Raw genomic sequence first — 21,105 nt, 5'->3', positions numbered from 1 at the left:
TCCAGCAGTAACAGTGGTAAAAAGGACTTCCTTTACTCTCTGCGTTGTTTTCCCTCCTTCTTTGTCCAGTTATTTATGGACCTGACTATTAAAAGACACAACTGAGATTATTCTATAGTTTTCTTACTGACAGCATAAAGGCAAATCCAATTATACAGTATGATCTTAATACTTTCTGACTTTGGCATTTGGCAGTGAGCCCACTAGCGCATATTTAAAACAACGATATAATGATGTGTTTAAATACAACAATACAACAGTGCAGTGTATGTGGGGGAATAGGTACACAAGATACATTTAAACACTCAGCAGTGCCAGTGCAGCTCTTCTAGTACCCTTTAATGAACAAAGGATATTTACAACACAGAGGATTAAGATATACCAGGCTCTGGATAAACCAGCGGTCCTTCCCTGTTTCTGTAAAAGTAAGTTTTAGCTCTGTGGCAGATTCTAGCACTGTTCCTGAACTGCTTTATATGATTTACAAAGCTTAGAGAACATAAAGCCAAAACTGAAACACAAAGGGAAATATTCCAGGGAAATTAAAGCTTCATGATACCTAGTTCTGCATTCAGCAATAGAGGGACATGCAGAGGGGATTCGAGACCACAGCCTAATGAGCCCAGTGAAAACAACAGTCAAGGCTGGGAAGTGGTACTGTAGGCTAAAAATGACATAGATAAGAGTAGTGTAGCAGATCGCGTGTGTTCGAGAGAAGCTGTGCCCGGCTGACACATGTCAATGCACAACATTGTTATGCTGTTTAAAGGAAGTGTGTTTTGATCTGGCTTATTTCAATTGGAAAGATGATAAGAGGAACCATCCCACTGTAATTCTTTATACAGTTATATTTTGTAAGATCTTAAACCTTGAGATTACTTCTGTGGTGATTTGGCACTATGCAAATAAAATTGAATTGAATTGAGTTGAGTTGAGTTGAGTTGAGTTGAATTGAATTGAATTGAATTGAATTGAGTTGAGTTGAGTTGAGTTGAGTTGAGTTGAATTGAATTGAATTGAGTTGAGTTGAGTTGAGTTGAGTTGAGTTGAGTTGAGTTGAGTTGAGTTGAATTGAGTTGAGTTGAGTTGAGTTGAGTTGAGTTGAGTTGAGTTGAGTTGAGTTGAGTTGAATTGAGTTGAATTGAGTTGAGTTGAATTGAATTGAATGGAATAGAGTTGAATTGAATTGAATTGAATGGAATAGAGTTGAGTTGAGTTGAGTTGAATTGAATTGAATTGAATTGAGTTGAATTGAATTGAATGGAGTAGAGTTGAGTTGAGTTGAGTTGAGTTGAGTTGAGTTGAGTTGAATTGAATTGAACAGAATTGAATCCCTACACTTGTCATGGAACATTTATGCTTTTGTTTTGCGGGTTAGGTAGCAGACAATTACAATGTGAAATGAACAGAGTGATTGGTGTAAACTAGGGATAGTGTGGAATAATTCTGTGCAGTTCTTCACAAACCACCTTTGGCTGTGTACAGACACTGGCTACAAAGAGCATTGTAACCAACAGCAACTCACAGATTCTGTGCCTAGATCCACCAACCTGCCGTTAGGCGACGTTTGTCATTTTAATCTTGATTCATCTTCAGCAGCGACTAAAAATTAGATGCTGCCAGCTGAACGTTTTGTACACTCACATTTGCTAATGTCAGTTTAGCAAATGTTGTCTGAACTCAGAGTCAACCCTCAGTAAGCCCAAATAGTTTTCCATCAATATTCTTTATTTTCACACTTTCATGCAGCATTCTGCAGATTTTGATCAGCTTTAATTCAGCTGATATTGATTCTTTCAAATGTGCCTGAATTCAAGCATACAGTCATCTTAGGGTACCGATGAGTCCTTCTCAAGACATGATAAATTATCACTATTTAAAATGACCACTCATCAAATGCCCACAAGAGCTAGTAGAAGACACCAAAGCATACTGAAACAGTCTATCCTCTCTGCAAACCATGCAAAGCTGTCAGTCAGTTCAGATAACAGAATCTGAGCGTCAGAGGTAATATTACCGCAGTATAAAGAAATGTACTGGTGTATTGTTCATTGTGTTAGTGTAGTTTTGAATCTGCTGTAAATAAGGTTACAGTTAACATAATCAAGGTTACAGCTCATACCAACTGCACATGACACACACTTGTCTACTTATTTTAATGGTTTTAAGTCATTTTCATTCTACTGTGTGAATGAAATGAATTGAATTCTACAGGCCGCCACTAAAACAAACTGAACTGTCTCTGTCCCTCTGTTTGAAAATGACTGCACATTCAGGAAACTACACACTGACAATTTTAATCCATCTTCCTCCAGCTTGGACATTTATTCCTCTTGTATTCCCTGTGGGCAACCTTTCTATCTATGTCTCTCTCTCTCTCTCCCTCTCACCTTTGCTTTACTCACTTGCTCACAGTGACATGTGCGTCGCCTCCTGAACAATAGCTCAATGTGAAAATAACATTATTGCACCTCTAGGATAACAGCAGAGCCAAGTTTAAAGTATTTGTTATGTAACAGTATGATTCATATGATATTGCAGAATCCAAACTTCTCAGTCGCTTTGTGAATCAGACAGCCTCTCTCAGCACCAGATGATAGCAGCTTTTTGTGACATAATTGTCAGGTGATAGAAATCTTTCCCCACCACTGCAGTTGTATTTTCTCAATCTAAGACCATCAAAGAGCTGCTGCTGTCCGGAGCAGAGGACAGCTGAAAAACTGATGCTGCTTGCATGGCACATTCATAACACTGTAAAGTGTCAGGGTGGCAAAAAATTACCTTACATGCTTGCTGTGTGTGTGGAAGTGTAGAAGGGTGGGAGTGTGAGAGAGTTAGAAACTGTCAAAACATCCATTTATCAAAGATTCTGTGGGGTCCCTGTAATGCTTTTCTTTCTGTGTCTCTCTTACACACACCTACTCACTCTGTCTGCAGTAGGAATAGTGTACGCGTTAGAAATGATCTTCATAGAATGCTACGTTTCATGCTACCTGCCTTTTTTAACCATGTGAAGGTTGAAATAGATTGTAGTCGCTGTAATTAGTCCTTCTCTTCATACATCTGTGAAGAGATTCTCTCTTTCAATTCAGCCAAATAAAGCTGTGCCTGTTGTTATTTTACTAAAACAAATATGCTCTGTACAGCGTGCCACTAGCAGTTACAAAACAACAGAGATGTATCACCAACTCTGCAGCTCCCCTCAGGCCTGTGGAACCTGTTTAGTGTCGGTTCATTTGTCCCATCCATGTCAATTTTCTTTCCAAGTAGCAGCTATTTTCAGCAAAAGCTCTGATAGTCCCTCTAAGTGCTACCTGCCTTTAGCACCAAATACTATTTATCATTAGCAACTACCTAATAAAAACAGCATCAGTAATGAAAAAGACAATTTGTATTGAGAGATCAAAATAAAGTTAAAATAAGAAAACAAATTTCTATAAATAAAGGTAAAGATGATAATACGTCAGTGTTATGTTTGCAGAGTGATCAATTCGCCCCAAGCGTCAACAATTATTCTAAAAATGTCTGAATTAGAAATTTAATTTAAAATAAATTCTCTGACTTTGCCTGGTAGTCCTGTGGACTTAATGGTTTGTGTGATTTTCAAACTGTTTCATCAAACTGTTGCCACTATTAAACTAATGTGTTGCTTAATTATTCAGGCCTAAGCATTAGTATTATTACAGTATACTTTTCTATTGTCTGTCAGTGGAGTAAGTAAAGTACTTAACAAGGAAACACAGTCAAGTGAAACACAAAGTAACCTTGAAGTAATCTTGCATTAAAAAGATGTTTTTTTTCTCTAGCTCTTCTAACTTGAGTTTTACAGTAAATTGTTAAGTTTGTCTGTTATATTTTGACCAACCTTGGACATTGTGGATATGTGTTATGCACCTTAACCACTGGGTCCTTTGATGCTTTCTACCGATCAGCAATGATACAGTTCAGAATATTTCTACATTTTTCTAAATTCTAAACTAGTTGGAATTATTATTTGTTAAGTGTGTGTGAGTCAAATGGACCGGCTCAAACCTTCACATTTCTGGTTTCCTGTCAGTGTGGTTTAAAAATCTGAAAGCTTTAAAGTGCTGCTGCTGGTGTGATAGTTTTGCTAAAGAGTAATTGTGAATTCAATTCAGTTCAATTCAATGCATCATTGTCAAGCTCAAAATATGCCTAGTGTACAGTGGCACTTACTTCTCCAATCCAATTAAGCCTCCCACGTGGACGACAGTAGCTAATAACTTTGTACACACACACACACAAAAATAAAACATGTACACACAAGATGTATTGCAAAATGACAAATAATGTATTACAGAAATATGTATTTATAACAGGAATGTGTGCTAACGAGTAGTGTAAATAATAATAAAAGCACATGGTAAAAATCTGTGATATTAATGCAAAAAGTAGTGTTTCGTTTATTCGTAAAGCGTGGGAGTGACATGAATTCAGAGAGATGAAGGCTGTGCTTTCTCAGATCATTCTGTAGTAAGTTCCAGTCAGAGAGAGGCTTTGATACCACAAATGGTGCGAGCTGACAGAACTTGAGTGAGATAAAGTTGTGGGGAACACAATGGAAATGAGTTTAAAGAGACAGATGGAGGAGAATTCAACCAGGAACCAATTCATATGAATATCTAAGAATTAGCAGACTGGATTTAGTATAGTGCTAAACAATGGTGGGTGTGGTAATTTGTGTGTATCTAGTGACTATGATGGTTCTTGGGGTTTATTGATGTGTGCTGAGAAGTGCTCAGGTATTTGTAATAGGATATTTGGTTCAAAGGACTACTGTCTGTTAAGAAGCCTTGTTAAATCTAAGAGAGCAGACTGAATCCTAATATGTTTTATTATTTATAGCATTATTAAAATATTATTTATATGTTTTACTTACTTACTTCACTTTACTATTGTCTTATATTAAACATGTATGGGTTGTGAATGACTATAAAGAAATAAAGAAAGACAATGATGGAACGAAAACTAGCTCAATAATGTAGATGACAGTGTTGTCCACGTAAAGGTGAACTTAGGGAATTTAAATAACTGATGTAAAGGGAGAAAATTGTAGTACCAACTGAGGAGCCCTGAGAGATTCCTTTAACTAGTTTAACATGTGAGAATATCGCATTTTTTGAAACTACCTAAAATATTAAAGTGAAAGAAATAAGCACTAAATACCTAAGCTAAGTTGCAATTATACAGTTAGGCCACAGCTTTGTTCTCATAGTGATGCAACATGCTTTCTAGCTTCTAACCAGCTAGGCAATCAAAAGAACGAAAATGAAAGAGGTGCTATGGCGTAAAACATTTGGTAATCACCGAGGATAGTCAAGGGAGTGATTTCAGACATTGTCTTCGTAAGAAGTAGTCTTCATTAGTCATTTTCCCCTGCGGACATGTGCTGGTACAAAACATCATACAGTTTGTTTCACCTTCCCCAAGTGCTTGTCATTCAGCACAAGATACCTTATGTAACCTGGCTAAAATGACTAAAGCTGAGCTCCGGCTCTAATTACATTCAAACATTTGATATGCAGGAGCTCTGGGTGAAAAAAAACATCTCTCATCAAATCCGGAGTGAATATTTTGGGTATACTGAACCAATTAAATGAAACACTACAGGCTGAGTTTATGTAATCTAGATGTTATAACATGGATCTGTTAGGATGGAGCAGATTCACTTCTCACGCTGATTTTACACAGAAGGCATCACTTCGCTCAAATCTCTAATCCAATTCTTCCAGCTTTTTCCTCAGAACTTGAAAGACAATCCATCTGTTCCTCCTGGCCGCTGTTCAATCACACCGCCTTCTGTTGTGTGGGCTGGAGGTGAGTTAAATGTTTCTACCACTCCACTGACAGCCAGGGGAGTCTGGGACACGGTGGCACCTCGCTGCTATAAAGATCACGGCTGGAGTCCTAATTCATCACCCCAGGCATCATCATGTGGCATTACAATATGCTAATGTAGCAACGCTGTGCCCTCGCTGTCACCTCGTTCTCGCTCTTTCATCTCTCTCCGTCTTTCCTCGCTCTTCTTCCTCCCCAGGGAAGGCTGGAGGTTCTCCCGTTCTGTGATATGCACCTTGCTGCCAATATGTGGTGGGGGCTGAAAGTGATGTCAAGGCTGATGTTGGAATTAGGTGAGTGTTGCATGTCTCTGTCTGGCTTCAACTGACGAACATGTAATTAGCCTGAGTGCCAGCATTACAATGGAATCCAATTTATTAAGCACAGGCTTCCCCGTCACTGCCTCCCATGCCTTCAAATGGGATAAAATAGAAATAACTTTGCAACACGTGGTGGAAATGTGTGCAGTTGGTTACATTTTTGTTTGTGTTGCTTTCTGAAGCCTTACCCCATGTGACGGATATGTTAGCCAGCCCCAGTCTCCTGTGATCGTCGTTGTGTCCAGCAGATTCACTGCAGAGAAAGAACAACACGACAGAGGTGAGTGATGAACTTTAAATGATTGTTTTTCCCATCCGCACACACCCATGCTATCCTTCAACACCATCCTCTGTGTGCGCTGGCAGCTCGACAGAGTCACACACATACACCTGTCTGACAGGTGTGACTGATGAACGGGGATGGTCGTCACGGCAACTCTGAGCCGGGTGTCACAGCGTGTGATGTCACCTTGACCTGTTTCAACCTCGAACAGGGACCTCAGCTCAGAATAGAAGAGGAAACAACATTATTGTTAAACGTGCAGAGTGAAATAGAGCACCTCGCTACCATCGACTGCCCAGTGAACTCCTATGTATCGTACTCACATTTAGACAAACAACATATATGGTCATTTCGGTCGGAAGACTTTCTTTTCACAATATATCTGAACACACCTTTAGCTCTGACTGACAGGATATTACAAGAAGAGTGATTTACCGATGAGGAACAAAGTGGAGGAACAACTTTAAGAACAGCTAATTGTACCCACTGGCACAGTCCATGTCTTCCTCTGTGTGTGTGTACAGTATACATCTCTCCCCTTCAACACTTCCAGCTAATGTGATCTCTGCCCCAGGGCTGCTTGTCAAGCAGCCAAGTGATGTTCCTCACATTAGAATGAGTTTAACAAAACACTTCACACTTCTACGCTTTCCATCTCTCATCCTTCATCTTGCTGCCTGACACCTGCTTTTTCTTCCTGTCTCTCCTGTGCATTAAAGCTACAACATGCAGTGTTTATGGCTTTAAGCAGGAAGCAAACTGGAAGGCCTACCCTCCTCCCCCTCAGCCAACCAAGTTCATGTGCAGGTGCTTTCAACTCATAGTTACGTGTTTGCAGATAAACACCGTCACTCTGTGGTTACTTTTGAATGTGGGAAAGTAGTTACTGCACTTAAGAAATGTTGCAAACTTTAAGTTCAAGAAATCTGAATGTGCACACACTCATTAAACATTGAGGAAACATGGTTGCCAGTGCTGTGTTTCATTTTGCAAGAGATTGGTGGAGTTGAAAAACACTTAGAGTTGACTTGAAGCGTCTGCTCTCTGAAAACTGTGTGAACAGCTCAATTCCCCAGATGTTTTCACTTCTGCCTGATTAGACATCCTCTCACAGGGCCCCGCTGACATCTGACTGACTAATAATAATAACAATAATATTTTTTAATAGTTTTTCTATCTTGAATCTCGTTACTGCATCTGTCACAGTGGGCCAGATGCAAACATCTTTATGACCTTTGTAGCTGGCAAGGAACAGAACAACAAAGCAGGCTAAAAGCCAGACAGCCTTCATATTATTGACAATAGTTAATAGGTTAATGTGCTAGCAGGTAGTTGCCTGTTTAGACAATCACACTTCTCATAAAGCAGACAAGACACACTGGACAAATGAAGAGAACGTCAGGTGCTACACTCCAAAACAAACCTCGTGCCTAACATTTGTTGAAAGTGTCAAGAAACAGCACTTTTGAAGAAAACCTGGCAAAGCATCATCAGTGAAGAAATCTAGCATCTGGATGCACTGGTTCCAGACTTCACGTAGTCATTGACTGCAAAACATTTGCCAAGTACCAAGTATTAAAACTGACAATTTTATTTCAGAATATATTAGCTTGTCCAAATATATTTGAGTCACCAAAATTAGGATTATGTGAATAAGTGAATACCACACTTTACACTATTTGAACCCATCCATTAAAGATGACTGATCCCCCATATGACCATATGTAGATGTCAGTTGACGTCTAATTTTGACTCTAAGGTCTACTTGAAACAGTGGTGGTACACAGCCAACTTGATAAAACAAATGTGTCTCAGACCTCCATCGACGCCGTCTTGTATGTGACCAAACTAATGTAAACATGCCAACAATTACAAAGCTCACATACTGTTGTTGATGTTTAACACTACACCTCTGTTAAGTTTTGCCATTGTATGCTAGGTTTTGCTATTTAGCAAAATAGCATTGAATAGCATTAGTTTAGGCCAAAATCCAAATACCTGCCAAAAGAAATCTTGAGCGAATGATGGTGATAAAAATCAGAGAGTCAGTTTCATCCTAATTCTAAAGTCTACTGGCGATGCCACTAATCCATGTTTGTGGGCGACCTGCATTAAAACTGTGTATAAACATCCTAATTAGGAACCTCATGTGCTTAACGTTGGGTGACTTTAACAGACTCCTAGCATATCTCTGCCCAATTTGATCCTTAAAATAGATCTAATTAGTCCGAGTAATTGAAACACCTGCGTGGGCTGACACGGCTTAAACACAAATGATGTCCTGAAAAAACACACTGATTTTGCAGATGACTTTGTTCAACTATTCCAGGCAGTCTGTCTGTTTGGTGGCTCCCAATAACAGCAGTCAGCCATTCTGAAAATAATGAACTCCAATATGAAAAACAGGATGCTTGTGTTTACCATCCTCTACAGCAGCACACCAAAGACATGAGGTCTAATCTGGGTTAGTCCCACACTAAACAGAACTTGGTTGCTGCTGCTGGTTTGCAGAGCGTTTTGTGTTCTGTGGGTCAGGAAGAGTCTCTACACCCACAGTTCACAGAGGCAAATAGGACGAGTGTACGCCGTCATAATGGGAATAGAGCACTCTTATCTGCTGTGGCTCCACTTCATGATTTAGCCTAATAAGACGGTAGTATTGTGAAAGTGTTTTCCATAAAAATGTGTGAGCCTCATGATCTTCTAATTTCTCTGTGCAAAGACTGTTGCATGCCACACAAACGCTCACGTGTCACAATTATCTGGTGTGTCACTTCTCCTAATTTAGGGCATCGGGCCGCTGAGGAGGGCAGTGGGTCAGAACACATAGACAGATGGCAGTGCCACCATCCTCTCTTCCCTGCATCCATCCCCCTCCCGCATCCGTCGGCCTTATCTCTGCCTCTCCCTCCCTCAGGGCGCCGACGCCCCACCGTCTCGTATGGATGACGTGCTGGCCCTTCGCTCTACAGCCAAGGTCACAAATGGATGCCGCCAATTACGCTCCTCTGAGTGCTCTTCATCAGGCCGCCAAAGTGACATAATGAAAGCAGCATACTGTGCAAGTGGATTTAATAATTCTTCAACACACTGAGGGAATTTCTTTCTCAGCGATACAGTTATTAAATGAAAAAAAAAAGAAAAGTGACTCCGAAAACATGTGAGGAGGTGTGTTATCACCACGGCAGACCGTATGAAGATTCACAAACCATTCCCAGTGGTATTAATTTAATTTCCTCTCAAATGAGAAATAACTCTGTCTTTGAAGGTGGTGGGAGTCGTTTATCTAATTTGCTGTGGCTGTCTGAATTATGACTTGTATACAAGCGAAAGGGTTTAGTGGCATGTCTGGTGTTTTGCTTTAGTCTGACAGGAACTGTGTGGATAAAGCAGAAGACGGGCAGTAATTAGCACTTTGCCCTCCCCATACCCTCCAGCCCTTCACACATCTTCTCATCTTCTCCCTGTCCATCGGTATGGTTTGTGACTTAATTTGTGGTCTTTTTCCTGCGAGCAGCTTGAGGCTTGTTGGATTGGTTGCTACCTGACCTTCAGGGCACCTTGATGAGGAGTAGCTCTAAATTGAGAGGGACCGAAAATATTACTTGTACACAAACCAGTGCAGCAGTGAAGAGGTTAAAGCCTTTGTTTGGATGCGGAGGCGGGCGGAGAGGCCGAGTGCTTCTCCTCGAGGACTCCGGGCTTGAAATTGAGTTTGTTCCTGTTTCACAGCGTTCTGTTCATAACAGAAACACAAGCCACCAATGCCAGGCATCCCCACACCACCACCTCTACCCATTTCTCTCTCGTCCTCTCCACACTGCTTCCCTCCACATCTCAGAGAGCGCCAGATGAAAAAGCATTCCGCCGACTTGAGAGCTTGTTTTTGCGCGCACTCAGAGACATGCCACATATTTCCCAGGGCGTTGGTCAACTCTTCACCATTAGTTTTTCCTCCCCCTTTGCCACACGACTCAATCTAGCCAACAGGTTAGCGGGTGTGTGCGTGACGCCTGCGGCCTGGCATCCATGCTTCGGACATGCATCAAATCAGGCAGGCCTGCCAATGCTCTTTAAAATGTGAGGCACACATTGACACACACACACTAAAATCAGAGGTCACGGCAGGCTGACAAAGGGAGTGAATGTGTCTGAAGTCAACATGGAAGAATTATGGGCTGTCTTGGAGGAAGTGCCGTTTGCCTGCAGTGCCTGCGGTGTCTCCATACTGATGATAACAACAATGTCGCCTTTAAAAAATAAAACACACACGCGCAGAAGGGGAGGAAGTGTACAAGGAGGAAATGGCAGAACACAGAACAGAGCAGATGCTCAAAACCTCATTTCCAGCCAAAATGACACGGTCATACATTTCAAAGTATGAAGTTGTAAAAAATGTGTCTAAACACACACTATCACACACAGACAGCAGCCAACATATGTTGGAAACACCTTTGACCATTTCTAATGTAAAAATACACACATAGCATACATATGCACACACACACACATCGACGGCGCAGCTCTTGGACGAGACAGGGACCACGACAGCTGTGTAATTATCTCATCAACACCTCCCTTCTCTAACAAGCTTCCCCTTCTCGTCTCTCTCTTCTCGCCGCCTGTAAAGCTCCTCATCAGCGCCGCGACCAGAGGAGACGATAAAAGCCTCCGTCGCAGAGATGAGAGGAGCGCCTCCACCGAAACACCAAACCCTATCCCCTTTGCTCTTATATTTACACACACGCACACATACTCACACACAGACATCTTCTATCCTTTCTAGTTTTGTTTTGCATTTGCTCCACAGTCCCAATGCCAATTCCCCATTCTCCAATTAGGAGAGCAAGTCCACATAAATTATTACCTCTCCAAAAAAAAAAAAAAGAAGAAGCACTCTACTCTCAACAAACCAATACAAAATGACTTGAAATAATTGTTTTCATCAGCAGTGCCACCACCCTCCTCCTTCCTTTGTTTCATTGTTTATTTTTGGTGACTTGAGAAATGTTTAGGGAGGTGATCTGAACTAAATTAGACACGTGAAATGAAAGGTGGGGTAGAATTAAGGGTGTTCAAGTCCTTTGATTCACAAATTGTTCATTTGGAGCCTGTGAGAACACAGAGAAGAAAGGAGCTAAATAAGTGCTGGATCGTGTTATTGCAGCACACAAGGACACTCAAGTACACAAGCATGGTGGGCTTTCACAAGCCTTTAAGGAAGGAAGAAGGGCACGATTATGATTGCTCAGGCATGGCTGAGCTGCATGACAATCGTTGAAAAAGATTGGTTTTTACTTAAAGGATATGCATCTGTTTGTAAGAAAATATATGTATCCCCATTCATTTTTAAATAAATAAACCATAAATAAACTCTGTACAATATTCACCTTCGATTCAACCAGCTCCTGAAACGATGGTCTAAATCCTCTTCTTCATGGTGCTAGGTAGTGATTGTGCTGGAGAGCACTAAACTCCATCCATCCATTATTATTAATATCACTAGAGCCAATCTCAGCTGTTATTGGGTGAGAGGCGGGGTGCACCCTGGACAAGGAAGCCAGCTCCTCACAGGGCATTTTCAGACATACACTGAAACCCTGAACTTCTCTAGACGTCGCCTGGCGTAACTCGGTCCGGACTGTAAACGGATGTTATTCAGAGTAATGTTCCATCGAGCTCATGTGTGAATACAGCAGGTGGAGAATTCATAGTGGGAGAGTGGGTGTCCCCTTTCAGATGCTCTGTTCACCACAACACCACAAAGTAGAAGACCATACTTTCTAATCGTATTGTATTGCACTCGCTTTCAGGAAACTACGGTTATAAACATAACTCCTTGTTTCTAATCATGCAACTGGCTCTACTTTAAGGGGCTGTAATGAACACACTGTGATTTTCATGGTGTGCTTTTTGTGTCACGTTGTACCTCCTTCACGCTCTGCACAGGAACCACGCCGTGCTGGAACCAAAAGACTAGATTTCCCCAAGTAACAGCATGTCTGACACGTGTTGTGTGCTGAATTTGTGAAAGAACTGATTCTTCAGACATTGTCCAGAGTTCTTATGTGAAAACAGCAAATAGTCAAACTCGGAATCACATCTTTTGGCAATTATGGCTACGTTCACATCACGTACTTCAGTGGTGGCCTCCCAGGTGACTTAGATCTGATTTTGTCACGAAAGTGGAATTTTATTTTATTTTTTTAAATAAAGTGTGACTGTATATCTGATTCATATCCAGTCAGAGCAGGCAGTTATTTGTTTGTTTGTTTGTTTGTGTGTTTACCGTCTCAATTCTCTGCCATCATCCTCTTGCAGTCTATTAAACAGAACAACAGAGGCAGCAACAACAGGAAAGAGGATGCACGGAGAAATGAAAGTGTCCGATTTATTGCACATTTAAAGAGACGCTTGTGTAACGTCGCATGCTCTCTAGATGGAGAGAACATACAGCAACACTCACACAGGAAAAACACGGCAGCTCCTGTACGTTCAACCACTCTGCTACTGTGCCACCATAAGTATTTAACTCCTTTTATTTTCAATTATTTTATTTAGATCGTTACCTAAAAACAAATCTAGCCACAGGGGTTGCAAGCCAGTGACTTCTGTGCCGGTCCCAACCCCGGATAAATAGAGAGGGTTGCACCATGCGAATCATCAATAAGACCTAAAAACAGTTGAATTGTAGTTTAGCATGTAACTTCTGTGATTCACACAGATTGTGACAGGTTGTTGATGGTGCAAATGATTTATGGGGAGAGAAAAATGTCAGAATCAGCCTTAAAAACTGCACATGTCCATGTGTCTAATCCTTATCTAAACCCCTACATTTACACATTAAGGGGATATGACCTTACTGCCCATTAGTGGTAGCTTAGACCCTCACCATATTAGAAATATTCATAACCATACTTATTTATTTTTTATGAGCTGTTCACCACTCCACACTTCTAATAAGTGAGAATAAAAAAGTGTCTTCAATTGTTATTACTGTTATTTTTTTTATTTTTTTTGTTCATATAGAGTCGTCGCCGTCACCTCACCAAGTTTGGCTACAGAGTCTGGTTTGCAAGATGCTAACAGAGCATCAGAGAAAAACAGTCTCCTTTTATTTGACTGAGCAAAAAAAAGACAAAGATTTTGTGGCTTTCTGGATGATAAATGGGCTGTAAATAAACCACAACACATGGGACCAAAACTCCAAACTGGGATTGCACACAACACATATTTGTGTTTGCTGCTTAAACACAACCTGACATATGTCACTGTTTATCATGCCAGGTTTTTTTTACTGTATTGTAAATTCTCATTCAGGATTTTTGTAGAATACAGTCATATTTTTAAAAAAACATAATTATCTAGGTTTTATATTTTCAAGCTAATTTAAATAAAATAATGAAATGATTTTCTTTTTTTTGAAGTATAAACAGGTTTCATACTTTTTAAAGTTCACTCAACTTATTAAATAAGTAAGTAATTCTTTTTTTTTTTTTTCATTTTTATGCTGTAATAACTCTACAGTGGTTATACTGCCCTCCTTCTTTACATTCATAAACTGGGGGGGTCAATCATCAAAAAATCTAATTCATAATAATAATTTGTCTTTTGAAAAGGCAAAAATTAAATATGACTTCATTACATTAAAAGAACCACAACTAAAAAAAGATGAAGCCACTTCATACAAACCAGTGCACAATCCTGAAAGAAACTTTTCAGAAAAGTAACAAGTGTATCAGCACTTGTTTCTCCCTTAAGTGTAAAGTTAACTGTCCCGTTGGTTCAGTTCCCTCTGTCACAGATCACTACCTTCTCATCCAGAGCAACACACAGTGTGTGTGTGTGTGTGCGTGTGCGTGTGCGTATGCATGAGTTGCTCTGAAGCATTTATTCACAAACGACCCACCTCTACTCATCACTAATGTCAGTTTGACAAAACCCCATCAAGTCAAATTTGCTGCACAGGACTAACTGTCCTTTGTTTCGTGCAGGAGGAGACAATCAATCAAAGCCGGGGTGCAGGTTACAGATGTGCAGCTTGTCTTGTGTTAATAGTCTGCTGGCAGCAGAACATGAGCCCATGTCAATCATTAATCCAGTGTAAACCTTTAGTGACAAAACAAAAACAGTGTGATTTTAAGAATTCTCTATAATAATAAATAAAACCCGAGTAAACAGTGTTAGTGTCTTTTTGTAAATAGCAAACTGCTTTCATCTGAGGATTAATACATATTTGGAGGTTTAATTAGATGTTATGTGGGGCTGAGTATTACTATTAAGGATCATGTCTCCCAGTGCAATATGTGTCTCGATGTGTTTTTAATAGTTTTGGAGCTCTATGGCACAGAGGAACAAGATATATTAATCTTTGGGTCAGGGGGAAAAAAGAAAAGAAAAGTTGTGCATGCCCTACTTTTTACAGTACCTCGATCAATTCACTGTTGCTTTTGTTCTTTTTAGTAAGATTAGAAAATACTTTCACACCAACGTTGGGCAAGTAACTTTTTAAACTATGACAAATTACTTTTATTATATATTACTCACTGAGGAAAAGTACTCATCACCAAACGTAATGAGTTATATTACTTGATACTTACTTTTTTTCTTACTTTATTCAGCTCTGTCAGGTCCAAATTATTCACACCCATTCATTCTCATTATTTCATGTGTAGAAACAGAAAAACAGGTGAGTAAAGCAGACAGCCCTGGTTTATTGGCCATTTAGCTACCGGCTGAGCTTTTTGCACATGCTATTTAACTGCGACATTTAGCCCGGGACCTGTCATTTTTGTCTCTGATTTTCTGAATTACATCTACAAGTCCCAATGAATCAATATGCTTTACATGTACAGAGTACTGTACGTCACACTGGGGTTAGGTCAGTGGTGTTATGGTAACATCCATTCTTTCTTGCTGTATCTTCTCTGCATTTGTTGCAGCAGTGGCCTATTTTCCCCACAGGGATCATTAAAACTTCATTGTTACCTCTACACCTACACTCACCTTCTTCCCTACTCCTCCTCTTCCTCGTCTCATCTTTCTCCAAACTCTCCCTGAAGTTTCTCTCCCCAGAGGCCCATCTCATGTCCCTACGTCTCTGTTGTGGGGTAAGCATTTTGTCCTTGGTGCAGAGAAAGCAGCACAGACAGATGGAGGGAGAAGACTGCTGAGAGACTTGTGACACCCTGATGCAGACGTTCCTTCCTAAAAACCTTTCATCTTTTCATCGTCCAAACTCTTCTCTGTTTGTGTGGTGAGTGCAGGGAACAGCGATTTTTAAAGTGGCAAACAGAGCCAACAACAGCAAACAACAGTAACCAGCCGGACGCACATGCGCACACTTAGACACTCGCTGTTTTCTCCTATTAAAAATCTAAATATGCTAAAACGTGTATCACTGAAGTTGGTAGGTGATTTCCCTTTTTCACTTAAAGTAGAAATAATACATTTAAAAGTTAGCAGAAAGATGTATCTATGTAATATGTAAACCAAGTACAGTACTGTATCTGATTTCCAATTCAATTCACTGCTTAAATGAAATAGTCTAAAGTATGAATTCAGATTTGTGCAGAACATTATACTTTCCAACATTTCTTGTTCCCACTGACACCACACCACTTTGTCCTCCTCCCTACAGTACATAGACTTTAAGCCTAATATATTCCATCGTCGTGCATGATGTCATCCACAGCATCAACGTTTCCCATCATGGTTAACTTGAGACACCTGTGTTAAAGTTAAGCATAAAGACTCTGTGAAAAGATACAAACGTCTGTGTCTTGTGGGAAAATCCTGTGTCTTCTTGACCCATCCAAACATTTCAACCTTCTTTATTGTGGACTTTTAGCTCAACACACGATGTCACTACTCTAGGTTTAAAGTGTTTATATAAAGGGTTACCTTTGGTATGACAAATGATTGATAAAGCATTTTTAACTGGGGGACAACAGGCTGGTACGTGAAGCACTTAACACAAGTCACAGGTGGCATGTAACTACATACATTATACTGATAATGTGCTACTGCATACTATACACCATACGTTTGCTGTATTGGTAGTTTTATGTACGAGAGGATCTTGTGACTTGTGAGAAAAACATCTTATTTTAAAAGGCCGCTGTGATACTGATGACATGACTGGACACGTTTGATCCACGGATGTTCATTATCAGACAAAAGGTGACGATACAAACACGTGTTCTCATACAAACACATTCAGTAATGAAACACTTTGCAGTGACTGATGACTGAAAATGAAGAAACATAAAACTGAGTCAGTCGCTGTTCTTGTCATGAAGTGATACAATGTCCCAGGATAACTCCTGAAAGAAAAAGTTCAATACCCCCAGTAAACAGTTTAATACCAGAGAAATTAAAAGCTAAATAAATAAATAAATTAAAAACAGGACAACAAACAGGCTGCAGGGCCCTCAGGACACCAGCACACAGGGAGCAGGGGATTGTAGACTTGATTTGTTAGGTGTTCTAAAACAGTTTCTAGCATTATCCCAGAGTAATAGGACTCTGTCACATGCTTGATACTTTTTTGATGAAATCATTACCTGGCTCATGCATTTTTGATTTGTTGGTTTTGCCAGATCAATGCTACAGGAGACAACAGGCACAGCACAGAATTCTAATATCTAACTGATCCATCAATGTCAACCTAATACGGGAAGGATTTTATGATCATTTGTACATAATTAACTAGTGCTCTAATTAGAAAATGTGACATGCACATTTTATTTCTGGTTTAGGTGCACACATTAGTTGCACCTGCAGAGTAATAGCGAATATTCATGCAGCCCATTGATTGATGAAATCTTTTGCAGTATTTAGACTGCAGCTGACTGTCACCGCATCCCTGCAGCTGGAAATAGCTCAACAGACTGCACACACAAATCACAAATGAGCCTTGCATTGCAACATAATATATGAGCATACACATGAACCTGCTGTTTCTGGAACCTACATGTATTTTTATGCCAGAGACACGACACCACAATCATCATCGCACCACCAGAGCACTACAAATTGTTATGGAAATGAAGCATTGAAGTGTGCACTTTTGAAGCGTGCAACTTTTTCCATAGTATCAGCACAAAATGCACCAGAGGCAGCGCTTTCCTACAAAACAAACAAACAAAAAAGTGCAGAATATACACGTCCCTCTCTAAAATCACAGGGTTCGGTCAGAGAGAGTGATCAGCGTAGTGTGTGCTCCTCTGCTGGAGTGATGACGAGATCATTTGGTTTACACTGCACCCGTTGCACATCCCTCATATCTTATTTTAGCAGGTGTTCCCAGGCTGGAACATGGGACCCTGCTTTGTACATCCCTGCAAGGCATCGTGTTTGCTGCATGATGGAGGGTGGAGGATGCTCAGGGCCAGCGAGACTCATTCTTTCCCAGGGGGGGAGACGAGTGAATAGCAAGCTATGCTGCTGCCCAGGCCTGCCTGGCTTCCCCTGGGAAAACATTCAGAGGGGTATAGACGTATCCTATTTATAGAGCAGGTAAGGAGGAGAGGTGAGGAAAGAAAGAAAGCGAGAACGAAGAGGGGAGTTGAAAACTAGAAGAGGAGAGACAGCAGAGCCTAAAAGCAGACGACAGAGTGTGACATCTGCAGCCGACAGCGTCCACAGAGATCTGGGGTGATGTCTGCAACACCTGCCGAGAACAACAGAGCCCCCAATATTTTTTCAGTATGGCCTGCCGGTGCAAAAGCTAACAGATTACACCTCATTTTATTGACTTATAGCACAGAGAGTTCACACAGAGGTTAGCTGTGCTGAAGTGAAAGTGCACGAGCTAGAGCAGAGAGAATAGTTAAGTGAAGACGATGGTGATATTTTATCAATACAGACTCGACTTGCAGCCTCGAAATCTCTGTGATGTTTCTCCACCAGCACAGTTCTCACTCTGCCTTCCTCTTTAATAAATAAAATTACTTTTATTCTTTATTTATTTTCCCACACTCTCTCTTGCTGCTCCACCCGCAGGCCCCCGCGCTGTCAGCTCGTTTCAGCCCCTGTGCAGCGTTGTACAGTATGTCTCTATTTCACACTGACGCCCTTTAATCATTTTCATCATTTCGGCGAGCTGACATTTTACATAAAGAGCTCTTATCATCCCTGGCTTATGCTTAATGATGAATGGTGATAATTACTGTCAGTCAGTGAATCACTATTTCTGCCCTGGAGTGTGTGCGTTAAGGAAAGAAAGGAGTCTGCAATATGATAACATAATAAAGTGGGCCATATAGTGAAGTGCACCATATGCGGTCAAGACTCTATCTTCTCCCCAACCCCCACCAGCACATAAGCTATAAGTAATGTCTGTTAAACATACAGTGTGGTTCCCAACTTGCAAGAAAAACATAAAACATTTTCATTGACTTTACATAGGCCATTACTGACTCTTTGTGCAGTAATTACCTTGACCCGGTCCAGTCTCTTTCCTGTGAAGCGCAACAACATGATATTGATTTTGACCTGCTGTAGTGCAGGTCATCCTTAGGTGAGGCAATTAGTCCATCATCATCCATTTAGCCACTCATGCAGCTGCACTATTACTGTTGCATATAGCTTGTTAACGTGTAAAAAGCAAAAACACTTTGTTTGACACAGCATTTGGGTTTCTTCAGAGGAGGAAGGCCTAATGGACCTATAGTATCCAAACATCTGCTCTTTAACGTACTGCTACGTACAAACTCATTAACACACCGAATGTGTATTATTCTGCAGCTGAACGAATGGTTCTGGCGCAGGCCAAATAATCACAGCGTCCACATTCGAGTCTTGCTGTATATTGTTGTTGCGTGTCATACATGTCATTTTTCTTACTCCAGTAACATTTGCTACATACAGAGAATTGTTGCACTGTTTAAAAACTGTTAAAGTGCATGGAAAGTACTGAGAGATGGTTTCAGGTATTTTTTGTTAAAGCTACAAAATGTAACTTAAATGTTGTGCAACTTCAGGGGAACTCAAAGTTCAGTCCACACAGATTTACTGATTTACATTTATAGTTCATAATGTTGACTTGTGAACTAAGTTCACGGTCCCACAAAATCAAAGAGTTTATGTACGTTTCTCTGATGCTCGTAACCTTGACACATACATTGATTGCCCCAGTAGTATACCATAGTAACATTATGGACGCACATTGAGTGAATCATGCCTTCGCCGCTCTCTTTCATACACACGCTCATGTTCTTTAGTCGCAATATGATCTTTTCAGTTCACTGTCTGTGTTTATGCACAACACTGGAAACCGGAGTACAGAGTGGAAACTCAGCCATCGAGTTGCCCACCGACTCTCGGGTCAACGGTTCAAGGCCCAACTTCTGCTAACCATATGCTGAAGTGTGCTTGAACAAGCCACTAAACCCCCAAGCTGTCCAAAAAAACCCAACCACTGAGGTTGCACAAGCCAGTGCACTCTGGGAGCCCTTCTCAAGCCTGGTTATATTTAAGGAGGGTTGCGTCAGGAAGCACATTAACTATAAAAATCAGTGCCAAACAACTGTGCGGCTCATCATCTGCTGTGGCAACCCACAAGGCAGGAGCCCAAAATAAAGCTAAGAAGAAAAAAAAGAAGAAATCTAGTTGTCATCATTAACTAAACAATAACTAAACAAACTAACGTTCCAGCAGCTGTTTTTCCCCTTGTTAACAGTTCTTAGCTGCGTATCTCAGAGAGCTGAAACTAACATGCCCAGGATTATTAGTGTTTTAGCTGAAGCACAGAGCCATACATTTTAACACTCGATGGCATACTGCTGTATTACTGGGGGTGTTTTCCTCGCTGAATGACGTGTGAATGAGTGGAAAGTTACAGAGTGGCGAGCTAACGCGAGCATTTCCTCATCTGTCAACACAAGTGCGAGAAAAGTCGCCAGCGCTGTCTCGGCTCCAGAACCTCGCCGGGGTACACAAGCTTTGTTGTTAATCTAGTTTGAGTGCGAGTAGATGAATGAAGCAAGTGTCGCGCATTAAAAAGGGCCAAGTGCGAACAGAAGACGACCGAGAGAGAAGGAGAGAGAGAGGAGAAGAAAGGAGTGTTTGGAGTCCCCCTGCTTTGGCTGCGGCTGCTGGGGATTCGCAGCCACTGAATCATCCCATTAAACATCACTGCAATGATTATCTGTGCGATCTTCACATTATCTGAAGGAGAGATCTCCCCCTTTCCAAGCTCAACTTTTACAGTTTGGATAATTCATTATTTATTGTGTATTAGTTTGTGCAGCTGCAAATCAACCATGATCCTCTGTTGCATTTTTTAAAGTGTTTTACTGCTCTGATTAGTCGCGTTAGGAACACACACACACACACACACACACACACACAGAGTCAGTGATAAAACACAAAGCTAGTGGTGCTTAAAGAGAATAAAGAGGAGAAATAAAACACATTTTTACAGGTGGTAATAAAGAAAATAAATGACTCGTAGGTGGCGCAGCGGCTCGTCAGTGTGCTGCAAACGCAAAATTACAGTTTCTGTCTTTTTGTTCCAGCCTTCACGAAGCTCTGAGACCATGTGTCACTAAAGGGTCTAGAAACAGTCACCATGGTTTGGCCTGTGTGCTCCGGTAGTATCTCGAGTAAATGACGAATTCTGCTGTAAAACAGTGATAG

The 21,105-nt window shown here is 40.8% G+C and overlaps 1 protein-coding gene across 2 annotated transcripts in view; it reads right to left on the bottom strand.

The window, feature by feature from the left end:
• The window catches only part of epha8 (eph receptor A8), a 94,924-nt gene that overhangs the window by 65,092 nt on the left and 8,727 nt on the right, over window positions 1-21,105 (bottom strand). For both annotated transcript variants that reach the window (XM_026344592.1, XM_026344591.1), the window contains exon 2: window positions 6,368-6,432. In XM_026344592.1, coding sequence (XP_026200377.1) covers window positions 6,368-6,432 — 65 coding nt within the window. The remainder of the gene's footprint in view (window positions 1-6,367; window positions 6,433-21,105) is intronic.

Source organism: Anabas testudineus, chromosome 5 (assembly GCF_900324465.2).
Source record: "Anabas testudineus chromosome 5, fAnaTes1.2, whole genome shotgun sequence".
Classification (NCBI taxonomy): Eukaryota; Metazoa; Chordata; class Actinopteri; order Anabantiformes; family Anabantidae; genus Anabas; species Anabas testudineus.
This window is presented reverse-complemented; position numbering and strand designations above follow the sequence as displayed.